This window comes from Grus americana, chromosome 1 (assembly GCF_028858705.1).
Source record: "Grus americana isolate bGruAme1 chromosome 1, bGruAme1.mat, whole genome shotgun sequence".
NCBI lineage: Eukaryota > Metazoa > Chordata > Aves > Gruiformes > Gruidae > Grus > Grus americana.
The window spans coordinates 188,593,337-188,610,532 of record NC_072852.1 but is presented as its reverse complement, the minus strand read 5'-3'; the positions used below and the strand labels follow the sequence as shown (position 1 = coordinate 188,610,532).

The 17,196-nt window shown below is 37.0% G+C and overlaps 1 protein-coding gene across 9 annotated transcripts in view; it reads right to left on the bottom strand.

The window, feature by feature from the left end:
* The window catches only part of FNDC3A (fibronectin type III domain containing 3A), a 123,930-nt gene that overhangs the window by 69,190 nt on the left and 37,544 nt on the right, over positions 1-17,196 (bottom strand). For 6 of the 9 annotated variants that reach the window (XM_054814442.1, XM_054814471.1, XM_054814461.1 and 3 more), the window contains one exon: positions 7,417-7,492. The exons of the other annotated variants lie outside the window; for them this stretch is intronic. In XM_054814442.1, the coding sequence (XP_054670417.1) occupies positions 7,417-7,492 (76 nt within the window). Of the gene's footprint in view, positions 1-7,416; positions 7,493-17,196 lie in introns of those variants that run through there. 9 annotated transcript variants of the gene reach the window in all.

Sequence of the window (17,196 nt, the reverse complement as noted above, 5' to 3'; positions counted from 1 at the left end):
CTATTTCTTTACCTTATCAGAAGGGTATTTGTTATGTCTCCATCCAACTTTTATGTAGCCTACCTGTAAAAGGCAGGAGGGTAAGTCTGTTCTACAAAATTTGCAAGGGCACTCATGCACTCTGTTTATCACTCTAAGCTATAAAACGAATAGCTCCTACCTATAATTGTTCTGGAATGAGACAGCTCCAAATCAAGCTGCTACAATCATGCTTCATGGTCACTTCCTCTCCTTATCATCTTGTTGCAACACAGAAGAGAATCAAGTCTCCTCTGCAATCATACTCCTCCATAGCTGACCAAATCCCATGTTCCTATTATTTTTAGTTTGACTGCAGGTACCTGGAAATACAAACATCTATGAAACAATTTCTAAAATGTGCATATTGAAGGTAATTTCCAAACAGAGATGCTTTAAAGCTAAGCTACTCCTAGACTCAGCTCTGAAACTCCACATGGACATCCTCAACCAAGAGCTAAGTGGCTTTAAGTCACTGTAGCTTGCTGTGACTTCATACTTTCAGTTGACTTGTCTCAGCTTTCCTTAATGCCTTTTATGAAGGCCCTCTACATACTACTGACAGAGATCCTAAAATTAATGTGTAGAAGAGGATGTTTAAGTATCTATATCCAGTTTCAGCCTTGCATATCATGTTTAGTCTTCTACAGCACTCACACAGAAGGAATAGATAAGACAACTGAAATCACCATTTAGGGTGGTTTTGGGGTTATCATAATCATAGAACGGTTTGGGTTGGAAGGGACCTTGCAGATCATCTAGTTCCATCCTCCCTGCCATGGGCAAGGACACCCTCCATTAGACCACTAGGTTGTGGGGTTTTTTTTTGTTTTGTTTTTTTTTAAATGAACTGATGTAAAACCCCTTATATCTGTGTCTTCAGAAGGCTACAATGGAGAAAAGTTGTAAAACATCTTTGAAGACAAAAAGGAAAGCAAATAAATTTACCCATGTCATCATGTACATTTCAGTATTTAGAAATGAGAAACAGGTAAATGGAAACAAGGATGAAGAATTATTTTCTTCTTGGGCTACAGAAAGAAAAGATCACCCAGATCGGTTTCCCTGGTGGCTCCAGCAAGCTGTTCTTAATGGGAGCAGGAAAACTAGAGCACTAAAAACTTTGTAATACACATCTGGGTTTACTTGTAAGGGCTCATCATCCAGGCTCTTAAGCCACATAGAAGCCTAGAGATGCTCAGGAAGAGAATTCTTGTTAACAGTGCTATATCGGTTTTGCTAGTTTGTTCGATTACTGCACATCTATGTATTTAAATAACTATTCTTTTAATCCCAAACTTTTCTAAAGTATATACAGAGTAATTTAACAAACAAGATACAGTATTTCTAGAGATTATGTCACTACTGCAGTGCCAGGTACCCCAGTACATTCTAAAATCACCACAGAATGACGGCACACACTTCCTCCACTTAACACAGTTTAGGATTTGATAATAAGCTGTGGTCATCTTGTGAAAGAAGCATCTTCCAATGACCATTAGCAACTAGCAAAGTCCCTTCTGAAAGGCTTGTAGCAACTTGTACAGAATTTATGACTGGTCCTTAACCACCTCCAATATTAATAAATTTGTCTGAAATAAAACTCAACACCAAAGCACCAGATTATACTGAGAACAAAATAAACCTAGGTTGTGATTTTTGGGTTTTTTTTTGTTCAAATGTACTCAAATAGCAGTTACATTTAGATTTTAAAATGTTCTGCTTGGTTGCTCTAACATTATCTGAAAACAACCACAACCACATGAGACCTGGCAGCAGGTAACAACAGATAATAGATTGAGAGCAGCCCTGCAGAGGACTTGGGGATACTGGTGGATGAAAAACTAGCCATGAGCCAGCAATGCGCACTTGCAGCCCAGAAAGCCAACCGTGTCCTGGGCTGCATCAAAAGAGGCACGACCAGCAGGTTGAGGGAGGTGATTCTGCCCCTCTACTCCGCTCTTGTGAGACCCCACCTGGAGTACTGCATCCAGCTCTGGGGGCCCCCAGTAAAGAAAGACATGGAGCTGGTGGAGCGAGTCCAGAGGAGGGCCACGAAGCTGATCAGAGGGCTGGAGCACCTTTGCCATGAAGACAGGCTGAGAGAGTTCAGGTTGTTCAGCCTGGAGAAGAGAAGGCTCTGGGGAGACCTTATAGCAGCCTTCCAGTACCTGAAGGGGGCCTAGAAGAAAGCTGGAGAGGGACTGTTTACCCTTAAGGGCATGGAGTAATAGGACAAGAGGTAATGGCTTTAAACTGAAAGAGGGTAGATTTAGACTGGACGTAAGAGAATTTTTTTATGATAAGGGTGGTGAGACACTGGGAACAGGTTGCCCAGAGAGGTGGTAGATGCCCCATCCCTGGAAATAGTCAAAGTCAGGTTGGATGGGGCTTTGAGCAACTTGATCTAGTAAAAGATGTCCCTGGTCACGGCAGGGGGTTGCACTAGATGATCTCTGAAGGTCTCTTCCAACCCAAACCATTCTGTGATTCTGTACCAGCTTTATTCACACAATATTCTGGGTAATGGGCAGGTTTGGTGTTGCAAAGCTGAAGTTAATCTTAGAATGAACTAAAGTTTGTGTTTCACTACTGTAGTCTCAGAATTGATATGATCTTCTTTTCCTCTTGAATTTCTTGAAAACACTTTTCAGAAGTATTTTATTCCTTATTTTAAAGAGAAAAAATGAGGTTAAAATTGCTTAACTTTTATCCCAGAGACTAACCTTAATACTGATACTTTATTTCATTTCAAAGCATGAAGTATTTACGACTCATTCTAATTTACATAAATTTTCTTATTTTATTATGAAAATGGCATTTTTCCTTTGCAGAGACATATAGAACATGGTCTCTCTTATTATGTCAAGTAACATTTAAAAGCCCTTAGCTGTAACTTGGGACTGTTATAAAATGTGCTCAAGATGAGTCATCTTCATTCATTTATTCTGCAATAGGAAGAATTCATGAATGAGTGATCTGCAGTAATTCACTTCCACAAAGACAGCCCATTCATACATTTCAAACCTGGTTTTCTGAATCACTGCAGTGTAGCTGATTATTTCACTTTAACAGAAGAAAATTTTGGCTTAAGGAAAGTTTCCACAGAAGTCTGAGTATTTCTAGTATGTCAGAATATTTTCAGAAAAGCTCTTTTAAATCTATGAAACTAAACATTTTGGTCTACCACATGGATACACAGATATCTTCCTATCTATCTAGCAAGAAAAGCACAGTATCTTTGGAAAGTAAGAGACTGACAAATGGTTTAAATTGAAGTTGCGTCAAGGAGGAGCAGAAGTTATCGCTATCAGACAAACCACTAGGCAGCCAAAGAAAATATTTTATAAAATCAGAAAAATGGTCATTGGCACACAGACGTGCTCATTTGAAGCTGTGTTTAAGTCAAAATACGTGCAACAGAAAAACAACTAAGATCCAAGATTGCTAACTACAGAACTATAAAGCAACCATGCTGCTTATTTTACAGAAATATAAATGTAAGACACCAAGAATAAAATACACAAATTATTTTAAGTCATCAAGACTCCACCAAAATAAAGGAATGGGATTCGCCAAGGAGAAAAGGTCCCTTTACCACCACTGCTCTTTTGCCAACCTTAAGAGATTTCAAACTAGGAAAAAAATGTTAGGAGCCTTTTTACCCAATCTTAACTGCCATGGAAGAGGCCCACATTAAGAAGCCACTTCTCACTTATCATAGTTCCAAAACAGTCAAAAGCTTTACAGATCATCATGAGTTATACCAGCAAACAGACAGTAAGTCAGTACACAGACCTGGGTATAAATGCAGCATTTTCTTCAGAAGCTTAGCTCACAAGAAAAAGCATGTGTGCTTCTCCATTACTTGGTGCTTTAAGTTTTCATTACTTCATTGATTCAAGAACAGCTCTAAAATAGTCATTTTATTCACACCTCTCTTCTGGAGAAACATTGACTCTCCTTATTTTCAGGCTGAGAATTTTTACCCTATGTGTACGCTATCTAAAGTAAGGATAGTTCTCTTTACAAATAAAATAACTGACAAGAGCAGCACAAAGACTGATGGAGCATCTTAACATTTCCAACAGACAGCGATATGCTGCAGGAAAATACAATTAACATTATGGTTAGTTTTAGAAACAATCCACATGGACTTCAGTAGACAGTGCAATCTTGAGGTGAATTGACCAGCAATAAAGCCTAAGAGAGATGTAGAATTATCCAAGGAACAGTGACTTACCACATCACCCAAACTACTGTATCTGGGTATCTGCACTTTTACTGGGGATCCATCCAGAAGCAGGTTGCTACCTCTCAACTTCCATTCTTTCATTCTAGTACAATACTTACATAATTTCAATTTAAACATATGATCATGCAAATTGCCTTGTAAAAACCTGAATTTACATTTTATTGTTTTCATCTTTGGTCAATGTGTAACATTCCAAATTCTTTCTGTCCTTTGTAACCTCAAATTATTTCTCTTTTTCCTTGGATATCTCTTAGTAAGACTTTATTCCAAAGAGACAATGTATTTGTTAGCCACCATTTTGCTAAGTATAAATTAGAATACAGACTTAGAAAAATAGTACTTGAAAATTTTCTGTTCCTTAAAAAAAAACGTACTATGTTCAATATTGAACTGAAGCCCTTGTTATTTGTAGAATATTGAACATCCCACAAAATATGAAGTAAATGAAGTTCTCAGAACCATTTTGAAAAGGATAAGAGAACACTTGTAACAAAGTACTAAGTGTCATGAAAAATCTGCCTGTACTAATGCTTTTCCTTCAGGTGGATTCTGAGTGTGATACAAGACAAGAACATATTAATTGCAATATGCAATATATTTGTTGAACATAATTTCAATTTTTCTTTGGGCAATACGTGCTGTGGTTTTGAAAAGTAGTATACAGATACACATTTTTAACGTATGTATTACTACCTCTTTTTACATAGTACATCACAGAAAAAGCTGAATATGCATTCTTTGCAGAGACTTTTAAGTCAATACAGTCAGAAAAGAGTATAAAGATGGGTAAATATTTACAGGAAAAACTGAGACTGGAAAAAAGTATTAAGAAACATTATAATGACTAAATTAACTTCCCACTGACTGCATCTCCAGTAAATTTCAGTCATCTTTGCTTTCTATGTGCTTTTTTTTTTTAAAAAAAAAAGAATCTCTGCATGTTTATAATGTTTCTTCCAAACCATACTCATTATGTATTTCTGCATCTTTAACTTTGATTTGACCTAATAACTGAGTCCATACAGTGAAGAAAAGAACAGGGAACTGATGTAAGCTTTATTTCTTTAGAGTCAATGCAATAGTCTCCTGTGGCTGTAACCCATTTTGCAGACTTGTCATCCACTTTGTAGTCAAGTCAACTATGTTTGAGAAGTTCTGGCAGAGCAAAAAGGACCACCAGTACCAAATTACTTTCTACAGTCTACACCATCTGTAATTGTTTACTTTATACAAATCTCTACACAGAAAACAGGAAAGTAGATATTTCTCACTAGTTGCAATACATACAATGACAGAGGTACAGCATCAATTACTAAGGGAATTTCTTCTTTAAGCCAGACAGACCCAACAAACCCAAGGTAGAAAGATCCATCAGCATAGCACTCATAAAACACAAAAATGTCTCAGGAATGGCAAGTATAGCCCAGAAAAGCACCATTCATAAGATCATGTGCAATTCAGATTGTGTTCTAAGATTAGTGAATGCACGGATATGAAAAACCTCTATGCCCTCTGTTTTACTACCAACTATAAGTTGTATTTTCATCTCCTGGGAAAGGGAAGAACAAGGAGAATGTCTATTATGACAGGACGTTTGTAAAAGCTGTGAAACTGATTGGGGATGTAGGTTCCTAGATTGCCAGTGCCACTTTTCTGAAAAGTTGTAAAGACTGTACCTGAGCTTACACTTAGTGAGACCCAGGAACGATTGTCTAATAACTGCTCACACTTGCTTTCATATTTAAAGCTCACAATAGTGAGCTGCCTACTTGGAAAATAAGAGGGACCAGGCAAGGATAAAAGCTGTACCATGAAAGGTTAGAACCGTATCTATAAAGATATGATCTCAATATTTTTGCAGTTCATCGCACACACTTCCTGCTTTCAAGATGATCATGCAAGGATAGGGTCAATGCATTCCCCCTGCCAGCCCACCTGATAAATCAAAATTAAAACAAAAAACGCAATGCATTCCGCTCTCCTCAGTATTTTGTGCAATAGAAGTAAAATATATCTTATCTGTTCTTTAACTTAAATTGCAAGACAAAAAAAAATCACTATGTTCCCCTCAGATATCACGAAGTAATTATTATACAACTATATTTCAAATAAGCCTCATAGAACTGTGAACAGCAACACTGATCCATTTGTGGCTCAAAAGAAGCAACAATACTATGCAACCAGCACAGAGTTTTGAAAAATGGTGCTAATGGACATGGAAACTCTATCAATTGTCGATATACACTTAATTACAATCCAAGGTCTCCCTTTAATCAGTTATTTTGTAGCCAAAGGACCTGCCTGTAAGACTGGACACCAGACCTTCTGTCTCAGCCTGGAGAGAGGGAGGAAAGGAGCTAGAAAATACTTGCTTCAACTTCCCAGAACAGTATCTGTTGAAGCTGGGCCAACATCCAGGAAAAAAAAGAAGGCAGGATTCATTAGCCCAGCAGATAACAAGGAAAAAAGCAACCCCATAGCTGAATCTGTGGATAACTCTCTTCTAACACAGTGAAGTGGTATTCTAAACAGCAGCAATACATGACTCCTCATTTCTCGCAGCTGTAGATAGGTTTAACTGGTAGTTATTTTCATTCAGAATAGAAAACAACATCCAAACTGACCATTGCAGACAGGGATGCTATGCTTAGATGAAGCATTTGTATTTTGAAGCTGCCACTTGCTGGAACTCAGAAAGAACACAATTTGGCCCCAAGAGATAATCAAAAACTAGTAGTGGGATAACAGAGAGCTACTGCTGGGACAGCCAAACAACGCCACATGACAGCAAAGAATAAAAAAAGTAAACCAAATTAACAACTGCAGCTTTTAATTTGAGGTCTGTGTAATAAATGAGGTTAGTCAAAAAGTTGCTACAACAGCACTTCACTGCTTGCTTTGCAAACTGAAAATGTTCCCCCTTTCCCCTCCCCAAGAAATTTAATTTCATCTAATATAAGAAAAAGTATTTATGGTAGTGAAATCTAAATCCAATGATCCTTAGCACCTAATCTTTTAGGTCTTTAAACTGCTCTTGTATTTAAAATAATTTCTGTCAGTCTTTTACTTTCAACACCACAAATTGCCTTTTATTTATCCTGATGCAGACTCAGGAAATATAAAAATAAATTTATCAGCTTTACCTGTAATGCACTGAAACTGTCCATCTTCTCTTCTTATTGTAAATGCTTCCCCTGGATTAACTTGCACAAGAATAACCTTAAAAATAAAAGAGTGTTTACAACCATTACACAGGAATAGGTTACAGAAGTCTGGTACATGCAAAAAAGACAACAGTTTTACTGGAAAAAAAGCAATTTTTTTTCTGATTAGGAAATACATTATTTTTTTACTTCATACTGCTTGCTGCCTTCTTTCCACAGGAAAAAAAGAGATAAGAACAAGTACAGGTGTTTTTAAACAAACATTTTTCAAAGAACCAAGGAGAGAAGAACAACTGACTAAAACAGTACTTGTACAAATTTTATTTTCTTGACTGCTTAGTATAATTAAAAAGCTCTTTATACAGCTTAAATTATTATTTCAACAAATTACATTAACTTCAACATTAATCAAACCATTACATAAGGTTTCAGAAGTCTAGAATTCCCAGTGTTTGAATTTTCATCATAACCACTTGGCAAACAGTTTTCAACATAAGGGAAATATTGTGTCATCTCCTTCTTTACATGATCCAAGCATGTTTGCACATTCATTAATGATAAAACATTATTAGAAGTCATGACAAAGTAAGTACACCGGATGCACAGCATGAAACAATATGTATAGTTTTATTTGTGGAAAGCTGTTTACCCTAATTTTGTAAACCCAAGCAATGCAGAATTGATAGCAAAGCATACTTATCAGCCAAAATAAACAGAGGAAGTCTGACATGTACCAAAGCAGAAGCCTGTTACCATTTTAGACTTCTGTATTCTTATTTGAAACCTGCCTTTCTGTAAGAGAAAAAGTTTATAACCATGAAGAACCGAGCTAAAATTATGAATAAAAAAAACCCAAACTACCAACCCCTCAAAAAAACCAACAGAAGGGTAGGTGCATTTCATCATTTCCTTTCTGGACACATCATTCTTCAGTCTTGCTTGCACGTGTCTAAATAGGGTGTATGTCCTCCTCCAGATGTGAATTAAAGATCTTTATATACGCAACTCTTCAATATTATGGCCAAAAATTTACTCTGTTAAATTGCTAACAGAAAATAAAATTGGTCTTGTTTACAAAAAAGAAAACAGGAAACTTCAGTGTTATTCATTTTAAGAATACCGGAGAGAAAGGAAAGGGTGAGGAAAAGGTAGAAATCATACAAATTCCTCCCCCTCTAGTAGAGCGATGTTATGAATTAATGCAAAGATGGCAAATTCTACCCTAACATAGCTGCAACTTTGATGAGATTTGATGGATATTCACATTTTCAAAAGTTAAGCCACATGATTCAATACTGATTTAGCTCTGTTTTGAGCATGCACTTTAAAATGTGGTACAGTGCTGCTACTCGAGAAAGATGTCTCCAGAAGCTTTAGGCTCTTTGAGAAAAGACCAACGAATTATATCACTATTTACATTTTATCATGCTAATAAATTTTCCAGATCTTCTAAAGTGTGTCTGAATATAAAATTCAGTAAGAGTTAGCTTTCCTAACATAACCTAGACTTAGAAACAAGAAGATTTTAGACATGAACTTCAAGTAAGACTGACAGGTCTTCAGAAAATATTGTATTGCCAGAGTTTATTGTAAGTATTTGAAGGCGGCATTTTAACAACTGGGTATCACCTTCAGAACATGATGAAGGAGAAAAATATGACTGGATTGAGTTCTTATAATTTCTTTTTCAGACTCCACAAGCAGGCATAACTTTTTGAAGACATATTTAATTGATTTACGTTCTCCTCTCCGCTATAATTGAAAGCTTTAACTTGAAGCTTAGACTGGAATAGAAGTATGTAAAAACTTCACAAGAATACACGAGAACATCTTTCCATCTCTTATGTTGGGTTGGATAACCACATTTGCCTAAGTCTTTTGGCCGATTTAGTATGCCCTAAGTCCTGGGAGAAGCCCTTCTGGCTGCAGCTGACATGTCAATCTGTACAATTTTCAGCTCAATATTCTTGGTCTACACCGTATAAATGATGAGAAGTAGAAAAGCTGCAAAGCCCTCAAAGTTTTAGGGCAATGGATGGTATAATTCCCTTGATTCCTACTCTTAAAGTAACATGGAATGGGGGATGACTGGTATTCCTGTAGTGTTTCCATTTTTTCTGTGTCAGGGCCTGAGGTTCATAACCTGGGTATTAACGTTGCCTTGGGAACCTGCTTGTTTTCCTCCTCCAGACCTCTGCTGCAGGAAATCCAAAACGGAGGCTCCAGCTAGCAGAGTGGATCCAAGTGTGGGAATACACATACTTACCCGATTGCAGCAAGTGGGCCCTCTGCCTCCTGATTTTCTTTTGTAGTGGTTTCTCCTGTGTGAGAATCTTTGTTCCTCACTTCACAGCTACTCTGAGAAGGTAAAGGCTCAGCAGGCCAACCACGGTGTAACATGGTGAGAGGGGACACTGTTCAGCAGTGGCTGTGCCATGAGGCAACAGGTCTCCTGATGGAATCCAGTACCACTCTGACACTCAGGATGTCATCAGATTTTCACATCTTGAGGACATCTGACTTCCATTCGAAAGGGTAGGGAGACTCCCTGACTTAATGCAGTTTAATTAGATACTCAGTTCCCAAGAACAGGAAATTGAGCGTTTTTGTCAATGGACTATTAGTCTACTTGATGCCTGACTGCATATTTATTTCACTGGGTCCCACTTTCAGCCTTGTTTTTGTGTTGTGCATTCACATTTGTATTTTACAACTGTTCCAAGAGAGGCTGTATTTGTTGTCAAGTGTGCCAAAAGAGTCTGAATCAGGGCTGAAGTAATTGCAGAAGTTTCAAGAACTGCTGGCTTCAAAAGCCTTTGTCTTGGGGTAATGTGTCAACGTGACCAGCACTGGTTGCTGTACCAGCCTTATCACTGCTGAACCCCACAGAGTAATCACTGCTTCAAGAAGGACAGTTTTGACACTTACCACTTCAGTAGATGCAATGTGAAATAAGAAAAATTAAAGCTCTGCACAGAGAGAGAGAGAAACCGATACCTTTCTGGTCAGAAGAGATATTACCAAAAGACAGACAATCACTCACAGGGATTCCCTCTTATCTAATAAAAATCTGCCGCACATAATCAACAATGCAAGAAAATGTCTCTAAAGGAAAAGGTAACATGGATCTTTCATGGCATCATGTGTCAGGCAAATAAAATTTACAGGTTGCTTAGTAGTTATAGCTCTTTCATCTCATTCTAGGTGGCTTTGCTCAGGCTTGCACATCTCATTGTCCAACAGGCTGCTTTATGAACCCTGACATCAGTACTTACGAAAATCAAGGTCCTCATCTTTCACACTGAATATTCTAGTCCTCGATCTTCTTCCTCTTCTGGGCAAAGCATTCACATTGGCTGGAACTAAGTGAATAGCTTTGGGAAAATCTGATGGTTCAGTCTCTCTTATGCCTCAATCTTTTTGTGACAAATCCTGTTGCTTTACTCCCAGTGTCTAAAGCTCTGCTATCCGAAGGCAAACACGCATTATTCTAACCAGATTTCCATTGCCTGCTCCTCTAAGGTAATTATGATAATCTGAAAAAAAACCTCATTTGTGATGTGTCAGTCTCAGTGGGAGGTACATTTAACACAGCCACTTTTCAAATACCATTTCTCTTTCTAAATCAACATAACACTAATTAAGGACCTCACAAGCTTAAGAAAATAATGGGAAGTTAAGACACTGAGGACTTAATACAAACTCTAGAATCCTACAAGCACTTTTAAAGTATGACCAACTATAACAGAATCTAATAAAATTTAGAAGTGTAGTTTCTCAATGCTAACACAACTTTGACTCAAGATATTTTTTGTCTCAAGTTCAAAATATGTTAAGGCATTGCTATTAAGAAATGGGAGTATTAAGGTCAACAACTAATTTTGTGTAATTTCCACTGGGACTATAAATTGCTTCCTATAAACAGTAATTTAATGGTGATCCCCATGACCTCAATACAGTTCCTGATGAAAAACAGTACAGAATCTCTTTCTAGAGAATAGCATACAAGTTGACAAGACTGCAGCTATACAATTATCCTAAAAAACAGTTCTTACATAAATAAAACAAAATTACCAGCTCATATGACTAAAGTTTGAAATACCCGAAACATAGCTGCCAAAGACTGCCAGAGTATTAACAGTGAAATTTCATACTTTTCAATGGTACTTAATTTATTCTACAAGAGATATTTTTGAAGATAAACCCAGATCAAATGAACAACATACTAAGCTTTGTAGTAGTTTAATTAAATATGTAGGGATTATAGAGGTTTCTTCTTAGCATAATATTAAAAGCAAAATCCATTCTAAAATCATAGAAAGGCATTGCAAAAAGGAATAGCATTCGTTAAACCTCCTTCTTAGCATGGAATACTTGACTTTTTTCCTGATTTTAAAACATTTACTTTGCTGCCCATCCACTGTCAATTCAAGATATGCAGCCTGGATTAGCAAAGACCAGCTTCCTAACAAAACCGAATCATGCCACATATTGGAAAGCTCAAAAGGTTTTTCCTGAAATTGCTGTTTAAAGTCAGGCAGCTGCTCAAGCCAAATAAGAACATAAGAAATGTGCTCATGGTCTGGGTCAGCAGTCCATCTAGCCCAGTACTTTGTCTCTATCAATTAGAGATGCTATTTAGGGACAGGAAGTGAGCCAGGCCACTTTCTGCAGTCCATCTCTCATTGTCCATGAGTTTGTCTAAAGTCAGTTTGCTTACACTTTGAATTGCCTCCACAACCTCCTACGGCAGCAAGTTCCTGAAGCTCACCTTTTAGCCATTATCAAACAAACAATCTCCTGCTAGTTAAATGCCCCTAGATCCTGTGCTATGGGATTTGCTGAACAACAGTTCTGAGTAAATTTCATCCACCTCCATTTTTTTTCAAGCCTTAGTGTTTTCCCCCTCTTTGTCCCCAGTCTCTGCAAACTGAGGAGTCCTAATGTTTCTAATCTCTCCTAGGAGAGCCACTTCATCCCCTTGACCACATCAGTGGTCCCTAAAACCACATCTGTATTAGCAAAGTAACCAGCGCTTGGGAACATCACTTGGGATGATGAACAACATTATAGCAGTCCTGAGCACAACACGGGCCAATGCCAATGAGCAGTCTTCTCCCAGGGAATATTGGAAACTATTCCGGAGACCACTCTTACCAGGCAGTCTACACAGACACTCTTTCTAGAGGAAAAGATAGTTTACCAGAACAGACTTGTTCCATGACCCTTAGCCTCAGTCTCTAGGAACATTCTTGAGCACACTTAAATTACTAATCTATAAACACTGCCCAACAGTAGTCTCAAGAAGCATTACAACATTTTGCCTTTTTTGAAGGACTAGTTAAGAGACACCCTCTTAATTAGCTTTGAAAAAACCCTGTTCTTCACCTTAATCATAATTTGAGCTGGTCTTATATGATAAATACACTCTTAAAATACAACAATCCTATATAAAACTATTTTATAGTATTTCTCTCCCCAAAGAATTTAAAATTAATATATAATTTTATTGTAACTCAAGTAGTATGATCACGTCCAACAGAGACATGCAATATCAAACAATATCAATAGATATAATGATGATTTCACAAGAATTTCATTTGAAGAACTTGTATATGATTTTGCTTTACTATATCAGTGTAAGTAGGATGAGAAAGTATTCTGATTTTGCATCTAAAGAATCAAAGGCAGTATGAACATTCGAAGAGAAGAATGCTCAATGTTTCTTATTTTTATTCAGTAAACTATCTGCAAGAGAAACTACAGGATGCTTCTGCAGACTGAACCAGGAAAGCAGTTGAATGTTTTTTCAAGCTCTGTAGCTTATTTCTAACACTGACAAAATGAATTTGATAAAAATGGCTGGAGTCAGAAAAAATGTTATAAGACTAAGGATACAAACAACAGAGCGGAAGGGAAATCTGTGCAAGACAGAGCTACAGCCACCTTGACTCAGAGGGCTGCTCCAAAAAAGGAAAAACTTAGGGCCAAATGTTAACACTCACCTCCAGAAAAGTCTAGAAGTAACTTTTATCAGCATGAAGCACAGGCTGCAAAAGCCAAAATAAGATTCTCAGAGGTACTTTGCTCCACCAATATGGTCACAGCAATGTCTTTTAAAGGCAGAATGGAAATGATACAAACATAGCTGATTTATATCTTACTAATCCTTATCTTTACAGATACAGAATACTTTCTTAAGCAGCCTAATGTTTTTCTTCCACCAGACAAATACGTAAGTTAAGGTATTTCTTCACTGGAGCACAGTGAGGGACAAAACGGAATTTAAAACACAGAGCTGGCTAATCCTGCTTTGAATATGTTTGTTTGCACACTAATTAAGGCCAAAAAGCGCATTAACTCCACTGAAATAACAGTTACAAACGACCCCTCATTCTGTCAGTAAGATCCACACTTCTACAAGCATCTCTACTTCCACTTCCACCCTACTAGCAGAAGTGATATATGAGCAGATTGCCAGGTTTCAAGATAATTTCAGCTAGCTGATGGGAAAGAAAAGCATCATCAAATTCATGGCATCACAAATACCTATTTACAGTACAACATGTAGGGAGAAGTTTTCCCAATGCTCTCAGTCACCAAAAAAACTATAAATAGGCTTGCACAATTAATGACTCTTCTCCATCAGGTGGTTAGTAAGCAAGACTGAAATAAAACCTATGGATATTATTGTGAAGCACCAATACCAAAATTGGCTTCCATCCTGATAAGGGCCCTAGGTGAGGTGAAAGACTTGCAGAGCAGTCTAACAAAAAAGCTTAGGACTAATCCACAAGCATGCTATTTCACTGCTTTAAGGCAACATCTTTCCATAGCAGAAACTGTAAATACGATTAGAACTCCAAACTATTTCTGTCTCCATGGAGGGGAAAAAAGCCACTAAGTAAAACCCAAAATAAGCCAATGAGCTCTAAAAACTAACTGAGTAAGAAATTTATCATAGCAAGTTTATCACATTTTTCTCCTTTAGCTCACTGTTATACATGTGTAAAAACAGCTTGCTGAATAAAACTCTAAGGCTGAGGAACAAGGCTCCCTCCTCAAATACACACACACTGGACAGTACAGTCAGCCAAAAAACAGTGCCTCAAAAATATTATGCATACTTCTATCAAATACATATATGCAGTGGATCTATAAGGCAAAAGAGATTTTATTGGAAAAAACTACGTATGCAAAATATTATTGCTAATATATATATAGAGATAATATTTTTAATTTATTGTTTAGGTTCTGGAAGTTTAAACTTAGTCTGAAGTAAAAAAAACCCATCCAAACAACAAATGATTGTGTCTAGATGTATACTAGATGATCTTTCACACAGGCACAAATGAAAACAAACCCAGAATTAAGACAGTTGCTAACCTTCTCCACCCTGCTCCATAAAGGTATGAAGACCTACCCAATTTGGGGAAATTTTTGCAGATCGGATTTGAATAAGGCTTATGGAAGAGAGTCTAGCATATCACTACCACATAAGGATGATCTAAGTATTACACATTTAAAGCCACAGTTCAAGTAATACCTGTATTTCTAAAAGTACAGGACTGGCTGAAATACAGTTTCTAACTCTTCTAAGCCAGCACAAACATCAAGAGATTCAATTCTGATACAGTAAAATTTTGTTTACAAGTTTGGTAATCACAGCCACATTTTCAAATCTTTTGTAGCAGGTAACAAATTGTGTTGCCCAAATAAATGCCTTTATACCTAAAAGCTTCTCTCTCTGTAGAAAAAGTTATTAGCTACTAAATATACAACATAATTTAAAAATATTTAGTTTTCCTAATACCTATGCGGTCAGCAAAGTCTTAGCTGAAAGACTGAAACTATAATTTTAGTTGCTGGGATAGAAGAGAAATATTTTTGTATTTGCATTAAAGAAAAGTCTACATACACCGAGTTCTGTCTATACAAAATATCTTAGCTCTCAAACACATCCTTCAGTATCAAGGACTATCAGCCTTCTGAAGGGGGAAAGTAAAAGTTTAAGTTTTTAAATCCTGATTGAGGCTAATGAAACCAAAATACATTAAATACTTTGTGTCATGTGTGAAGTTGCGGTATAAGCCCACTTGAGAACTGGCACTCTGCTCTTTTTGCAGGCTAGCACTGTCTATCACCACGAAGGCAAGAAAACCAAAGGAACCAGACTGAATTGCAGTGTAAAGGGATATTTGGAACCCTTCCCTCTCCCCAGCTGCCCCCACCTCCCACTGACAAGGAAAGGAACTGAATGAGTTACTTGATGTCTTCCTCTAAAAGAAGTTAGTTACGCTTTGTGAATTTACATATTTTTCCAGAATAAGTGAAATCTGGGACAAATTTTCCAAGTGAGTTAAAAGCCTCTGAATATACGTAACAAAAATGCTAATAGATCTACCACTAAATATACCATTAACAAAAAAAAAAAAGCATCCCTTAGCAGCAAAGCCAATTCATAGTCTGGCATGCATATTTAAAATACTGAAAAATGTGGGGAAGTAAGAAGGCAAGGAGAAAGTGGGAGGAAAAAGCTAGGACATGTTATGTTCATTTTATCCATTGCTAAAATCATATATAATATGAAGGAATATGAGAATGTTATATTATAACTGTGGTTAAAGTATATTTAAATGAAAGAACAAAGTAAGAGACCGTTACTGTACAACAAAAGATTACAAATTGGAGCAAAACAGTACTACTGAAAAGCACATTTCTGTTTTTCTCTCATTCTGGAGTGGTTTTGGGGGGGATGTGTGTGGTTTTTGGAGTTGTAGGGCATTTTGGCTTTTTCCTCCAAACAAACTTCCAAGAAACCAAGAGGATAAAGTGTTCCAAAACATTTCCCTGGACCTCTGAAACCATAATTTAAAGAGAATCAAATCAAAATCTATTTCTATACTATCAGAAACAATGTTCTTTTCTGAGATGTTTTACTAGGAAAGAGACAAAAGCTTCAGGGTTGGGTTTTTTCATTTTTTTTCTTATTAATCTGAAAACATCTATATTTAGCATTATATGGTCATAGGTGCTGAGTCAGTAGCAAATGATTGTCAGCAAAAATCTCAAATAATGAAAAGACTTTACCAAAAATCTTATTTCTAAATGCACTAGTAATATACATCAACATAAAAAAAAAAAAAAGACAGCAGTGGTTTGTCTAAAAACACTGCAACTGAAATTAACTCAGCAGTGCTGATGAGAAGTATTTTAGCCAAAAGGACAAAGGTAAATTCGTTTCTGAACATTTTAAAAATTTAGGAAAACACTGTAGCTAATGCTTTTAGTCATTCTGACTTCGAAATTTTTTAAAAACACTCAACTAAACCTGTTAAGAGGGGGGTACAGCCAAGCCCTTTGTAAGATGAATACTGTATCTTTAACAGTCTGTCTGCAACAAGATTAAAAAAAGGTGTATTTCTGGAAAACGGTGAATAGAGTACAACAACACAACTTCCAGGCAGAGCCACATTTATGCTCTGTCATTAGGGCACATATTCAGAACAATTACATTTTTTCTCCACTAATAGCTCCAATCAAGATGTTAATTAGTGGCATGCTTTATCTCGTAACCCATTTCAAAAGCCTTAGCACTTTGACTTACTGTTGCTCGCATCCTTTTATTTCTCTCATTCAACTGGTGCTACCACAGTGACAAAGGATGAAGGAAGATTCAGCAGTCACCACTCCGGCTGCTCCAATCTGTTCCATTCACTTAATACTGAGGTAATCTTCGGTGCAGTGATGAGCACTGCC